The sequence below is a fragment of the Brassica oleracea genome, chromosome C2 (assembly GCF_000695525.1).
Source record: "Brassica oleracea var. oleracea cultivar TO1000 chromosome C2, BOL, whole genome shotgun sequence".
NCBI lineage: Eukaryota > Viridiplantae > Streptophyta > Magnoliopsida > Brassicales > Brassicaceae > Brassica > Brassica oleracea.
This window is the reverse complement of record NC_027749.1, coordinates 26,596,723-26,603,545: the sequence shown is the minus strand read 5'-3', so window position 1 is coordinate 26,603,545 and position 6,823 is coordinate 26,596,723. Positions and strand designations below refer to the sequence as shown.

General features: G+C 37.7%; 1 protein-coding gene and 1 non-coding gene across 2 annotated transcripts; both read right to left on the bottom strand.

The window, feature by feature from the left end:
- Nucleotides 1-448: 448 nt before the first annotated feature.
- On the bottom strand, nucleotides 449-2,432 carry LOC106324838 (metacaspase-5). The gene is made up of 2 exons (XM_013762827.1): nucleotides 1,962-2,432; nucleotides 449-1,496 (listed from the first exon to the last, which is right to left on the bottom strand). The coding sequence occupies exons 1-2, from the start codon at nucleotides 2,305-2,307 to the stop codon at nucleotides 565-567; spliced, it is 1,278 nt and encodes a 425-aa protein (XP_013618281.1). The 5' UTR covers nucleotides 2,308-2,432; the 3' UTR covers nucleotides 449-564.
- A 1,020-nt stretch (nucleotides 2,433-3,452) lies between these two features.
- On the bottom strand, nucleotides 3,453-3,524 carry TRNAK-UUU. Its single transcript has one exon. It is a non-coding gene; the product is annotated as a tRNA-Lys (tRNA).
- Between the last annotated feature and the right edge of the window lie 3,299 nt (nucleotides 3,525-6,823).

The window sequence follows — 6,823 nt, the reverse complement described above, 5'->3', positions numbered from 1 at the left end:
CGCCCTATGGGATCCATGCTTGACGGATACTGCTTGCGCCATGCTGCAGATCTTTTGTAAGCCTTTTCTCCTTTAATTCGCATAATTCCGCCTTATCCGGGAGACCTCTTGGTGTAAAAGCATTAATGAGCCCTTGGTGAAACCAAACCGTCTTAGTTATTTTATCAATTCTTTGATAATTCTGAACTTTATAGGCTTAATATTTTTTGTTTTACTCTTAGTATCAGGCTTGTATATCACATGGTAAATTGGCAAGAAGATGTAAGATTATTATCTAACAAGAAATTTCCTCTGCTTTGGTCTTAAACGTTTCCTTAGTGGACAAATATGATATATGCATGTCCAAAACATACAAAGTTAAGAAGTTAAAAGAATATTTTTCTTAGCAAGCACAGTTCTCAAAAATAATATTTGAGAATTTAAATAAAAATAGGTAAAAAATTTAAAATAACCAATGGACAATGAACGCTTGACATTCAAATCAAAGTTACAATAACATAACAACAAAGAAATCAGATAACTTATTCAACACGTAACTCCACATACTTTGTTGAGTATCAACCCTTAACAAATAAACGGAGCATTCACATACTCATCGCTACAATACAGCCCTGGTCGTTGAGCATAGCCATGTTTCTTAAGAAGCTTTCTTGCTTTCATAACAAGTTCCTTGTATGTAATCTCACCTTTTGTCTCCCCAAGTATGATCTGCACAGCATTACTAAATGCTCCATAAGCCATCTCAGGTTTCCCCACAGGACTTGCATCCGCGGAAGTTTGATCAGTTTGACAACCACTTATGAGAATACCATTATCAGCAAGAGAACCATTGCTTGCACCTGCATAGACATCTTGCTTTCTCTCCACATGTGTCTTCATCGCAGGCTTCGCATACTCTTCATCATTGTTCAGCTTGTGTTCAAGAAACTCTTGAGCTAGTTTCCCAACCATTCCCAATATCCCACCTTCACTTTTGCCTTCTTGTAGCTTCGTTAGAAGCACTTTCATGAACTTCTTCACCTTTGGAGAAGCATCTTCTCCAAACACATTGAAAAGTGTTGGTCTGATTTTGCCAACTTCGATGTCATTGTTCCCGGTGTCATGCTTGAGGATATCGATTAGGGTTTGTAGAGGCAGAGATTTGTTCACAACATGGACTTTTTCATCATTGTCTAGTTCAACCTCTTTAACCTTGGCTTCTTGTTTCTCATCTTTGTGGTGAGGAATGTGGATCCCTTTAGATTCAAACGCTTCTTCTACAGCCTCAGTCACCAAGTCTTTGATTCCAAATCTTGAAGAGGTTCCAGAGTCTTTCTTTGACTTCTTCTTATCCTTCTTATCCTTCTTATCATTTTTATCTTTCTTATCCTTCTTTGTGCTCTCTCCTATCTGCTCCTTAGCTTCATCAATGAGCCCACCACTGTGACAAGAGTCTGAGATGATTGTAATCTGTGCATCTTTTGGCACCTTCTTCACAAGCTCCCTGAACTCATCATCTGAGAATAGAATCACCACATAAGAATATGCATATGAAAAAGAGTGAATCTGAAGCTATATAGCCTATATGCAAAATATCTTCTTGAGCTGAAAGAAAAATTGATGAGAAATTGCATTTGATTTTTTTTATTACTTAGGAGAGTCTGAATCTTTAATTGGTATATTACTTAGGGCGAGATTCATACATGTAATTTTTTTTTTGTATCTGACTTTAACCAAATAAAAACATCAAAACCATGCTTCAGTTCATCCAGATCCCAACCTGAGATTGAATCTGAAACCCTAAGCAATTTATTCCTTTAATCATCTTCTGATAAATTCGAGAATACTTTGATCCCAAGAAAGATAATGTTCATGAAGCAAACCATTTCTCAGCATATAACCGATCAAAGTGGTAATAAAAGGTTCTATTGACCAAGACAGAACAGAGTCAAAGTCAACTACAATCTAGTTTTGTCACTTACCGGTAATAAGATTCATATCGCAAGGAACAATACACTCATCATAACCAGTATCATCATCTTCCCCTGTCTCAGCCGGCAACCTCGTCCCATGTCCACTGTAATGAACAACGAGAACATCGCCAGATCTAGCCGACTCAACTAGATTCAACAACGCACGTCGGATGTTCTTGCCTGTAGGTTTGGTGGAAGAGTTGTCGGTATCGATCAGCTCAGTGATGTTTCTCTCGGAGAAACCGAACCGATCGACTAGGCATTTGTGCATCCTCTTAACATCGTTGACGCAGCCTCGTAGCTCCGCCTTGGTTCCAGGGTAGTTGATTCCGATCAATACTGCTTTCTTCGCCATCGATGATACCTCAAAAGGTCCGCTTCACAAAATAATTTTGTTTTTGATTTTGATCGTGAGCTGTTTTTCCTTTTTTAAAGATGATGATCGTGAGCTGTTACAATACATCTCGTCGTTCTCCATGGTTTTATAGAAACGTTTATTGCTTTTTCTTTGGTCAAGATACTAATATTGATTACTATTATAAATTAAAGAAGCCTTTAATTAATAACTTTCTATAAAAGAATAAAGATAACTTTTATCAAATTTTTAATATGAACTATTATTTATTTAATCACGATTCCATTCCGTATATACTCGCTCTGTTTCTAAGAGATAAATGTTCTTACCAAATATTATTTCAAAAAATATATGTTTTATTTTTACTAAATATATTTTATTAGTTAATAATGATAAATTACAAACTTCAAAAAAACACTTCTTGAAATCTTGTTGGTGTAAAATAATTGGAAATTAATAAACATAAAATAATAGATTTAATAACAAAATTTAATGTGTAAAAACATATAAACTTACATCATTTAGGAACACATGGAGTATTATATTACGTAAATTAGCCATATTTGAGATATAAACTATATTCTAATTATTCAAATATATACAAAATGCCACCAATATTATTATTGGTTTAACCGTTTAGAGAAGAAAAGAAAACGTCCATGGCTTTGTTCTTTCTTCCAAATAAAAAGCTTAAAACGTACAAACATTGTATAGATTGTGAGGAATGGTGTGGCAAGACTTTTACGCATCTTAATTGTGAGAAACAAATAATTGGGAACTGGCTTGGCTTGTTGTTGTTGTGCACACCATCTCTTGTAGGCACGAGCAATTCCATGTTATATCATTGATCAGTTAGCATTATCAACGTATGTTTCAACACGTTACGGATTTCCTTATCAGCAAATAAATGGTTGATTTCTTGTGACACAAGTCAGATTTTAACCAAAAAAAACTCAGGAAAAATAGGATAACCCCTAAATAAATAACAGCTTAAAAGGATGTATGGTAAATGTCAATCTACAAAACAAAAGCTTATACATTATTCAAATTCAGTTACAATAACTCAAAACAGATAATATTCACTTAAGCCTCTCATAAGTGGTAACAATAGTAAAAAATAAGGCTCACTCAAAAGCAACAACATTCGCTGTCTGTGGGAATCGAACCCTCGGCCACAGGATTAAAAGTCACGCGCTCAACCACTGAGCTAAGACAGCTCAACAGTTAATAAATCAAAACTATGTATAACAAATAAACGTAAGCTAGTATAGGTGAAGCCCAACAAGAAGCTTAAGGTGACAAAGAAGAAACTATGGATGTAGCTACACGGTCACCTAGTAAGGTTCAGACAACAATGGAGGATGAAGATGCAGTCTGCTGAGATGATTTGTATCAGTTCGCGAAGTATTACATGAGGTACTATATGCGTGTGTCATGAAGATGGAGCTGAATGAAGACATATGGACGTTTTCCATAAAGCAAAAAGGAGTTACTTGAAGATGAAGTTTTCCATTAAAGAAAATGGAAAGTTGTCTTAAGTGTATTTAAAAGACTTGGAGAGAAAGTTGAAGACGTGGAGAGCAAGATCTGGTCTGCTATATCAGGAGGGACGTGCTTTATGAAAAAACCAGACCTCAAAGAAGAGAGAGAGAGTTTTCCTTGGTGTGTGTTACTGCTTGGTGTCGAAGGACATTCTGAAGCATTATCTGATGGAGTCCGATGTGGACTTAGTTTGGTGGCGTTGGAGTTGGCGCTTTGTGTGATGGAATTAGCCATCGTGTGTAGCTCGTGGTGAGCTTCGTGTGTGCTTGGGGGATCAAGCGTTTTGTGTCACTGGTGTGCGTTGGGTGCTGACGTATTTGGTGAAGTACTTCCGAAGAGATGGAAGATTGAAGTCTAGACTCAGAGGAGTTTAGCACGTGAGGTTTCATTGAAGTGGTCTGTAAAGATTGCAGCGGTAGAAGACAGTGTGTTCTGGTGCGCCGGATGGATTTATGCATGCATGCTTTATTCCTAATTTTTGTAGATTATTTACTTAATTAGAAAGAGTGGTAGACACTAATGTGTGTGTTATATCATATATCAATTGTAGATTGCTTCTTGTTCTAAGTCAATGAAATCTAGACGAGGTCCCGGAGATGTAGGAAACAGACCCTATTGACAAATTTTGTGTTTTCTTATTGTCTGCACTTGTTTTTCGTCGCCTCATCTGCATTAATAGAGGAAGCTGAAACAACCATTGAACCACCTCTAGAAGATGTTAAGAACGATGAAGGAGGTGATGTAGCTGCTGAAGAAGCCTCTCATAAAACTGTAACACCCGTCTCCTCCTCTCTCGAGACCGGCGTGCTACTTACCGAAAAGTACCGAATCAAACCGAGTTATTCAAAACCGAATAAAATATCAAACACATTTAATAAAATAAATCTGAAGGAAATACATCTTTACATTGATTTATGAAAATACGTCAAATAAATCAAATGAAAACCGAAATAAAGATATGATGATCCCCAAGACACCAAACCGTCCAGATATCCAACTACTCGGTAAGCTCACCTGCAATAGGAAGAAAGAGGGATGAGCAACATGGGAGTCACCCAGTGAGGTATGGGGTGCTAAACCGCAAACCACTGACTCAGTACATAGCACTACGACTATGTAGGCATAGCTCTAGCATGAACAAACAAGATGCCTAGTGCATCACACAAAACAAACAATGCGCTGATGGTACATAGCTAGTCCACATACCCCGCATTCTCCTCATACGGATATATGATAATATAATATGCGTCGCTAGTCCAGACATCTCTGGACCCCCGCACACCACCAATATGTGTTGATATGCAAACGTCTCTGCACCCCGCACCACACAATATATACGTCGCTAGCTCAGACGTCTCTGGGCCCCCGTACTCATCACATATGCGTCTCTAGCTCAGATGTCTCTGTGCCCCCGCACTCTATACGTCGCTAGCTCAGATTTCTCTGGCCCCCGTACTCTATCTGTCGCTAGCTCATATTTCTCTGGCCCCCGTACTCATATGCGTCGCTAGCCCAGATCTCTCTGGGCCCCTACACTCATCACATAGTCCCTACTATATAACTATATATATATATATATATATACAGCTCAGATTTTTCTGGCCCCCGTACTCTTATGCGTCACTAGCCCAGATCTCTCTGGGCCCCCGCACTCATCACATAGTCGTCCATACTATATAACTATATATATATATAACAGTCTATAACATCAATCATTTCACACAACCGTTGAATCCTCTATTATCCTATTTCCAATTTAACAATCAAAAAAAATAATAAACAAACAAGACTCTCAAACAGACTCGATTCACAGAGACGGATCATGTTTCGAAACTAGACTTTCCATAATAGTAGTACTAAACTAGCTCAGAATTTAACGGAGTAGCCCTCACCTTAGTCACTGGCTGGAATGATCAACGAAAGATGGTCAACTGACGTCAACTGCAACACGAGTATCAATGGCTTAGGCTCAGAGTCTCAGGAAATAAAGTTTCTAAAAATGGAAACTTTCCTAAACCGGAACCTTTCTAAAAATAGTAACTTCCTCTAAATAGAAACTTTCCTAAAATGGTAACTTTCTAAAATAACTTATTTCCTAAACTAGAAACTTTCCTAAATTATTCCTATAACTAGAAATAAGGAGGCGACAAACTTACTAGAAAAATTCGCCGGAAGCTCGTCAAGAAATCCCGTCGGAAGCTCGCCCAAAAATCTCGCCGGAAGCTCACCCGAAAATCCCACCGGAAAAATTCACTAGTGACTGGTCGTCAGATAATTCAACAACAACTCGTCACGTGCAAAGAAATACTTTGACTTGATGAGAATGAAAAAAAAGGGTAGAGTTCTTTATATAGGAGAAGGGAATGGAGGAAAATTTTCTAAACTTCCAATGTGGGACAAAATAAAATGAAAAAGAGATTTTGGGTTTTAATTAAAAAAAAAACAAATTGTTATAAAAAGAACTGGAATTTATTTGTATCACAGGAATTTAAATAAGGGCAAAATTTATACCCGTAGGATTTATAACACTGATAGAATCAGTTTATTATAGAGAGAGAGAAGAGTGAATTGAAGTGTTTTTAGGTGTAATTTATAAACGATCGAAACGATCGTTTATATAGAAGAAGAATTCACTGTGCAAATAGTACAGTGGGCCCCACATCTTTTTATATATTCAAACATTTCGGCGCTGCTTTTGTTTACTTTCGTAACACTCCCCCTTGGGGGCCGGTGTCACTATCCGCTCTCGCTTAACGTCTTTGTTGCCTCGTTAAAAACCTTTCCAGGAAAACCCAATGGGAAAAACCATAGTAAGGTAAAAAGAGTACAACTACGTAAGCTCCCCCTCGAATGAACAGTCATAGATCCTTCTGATGGCGCATCCCAATGTTATGGATGTGTTTTCTGAATACCGAGGTAGGGAGTGATTTTGTGAAGAGGTCGGCTGCATTGTCGCATGATCGAACATATCTTA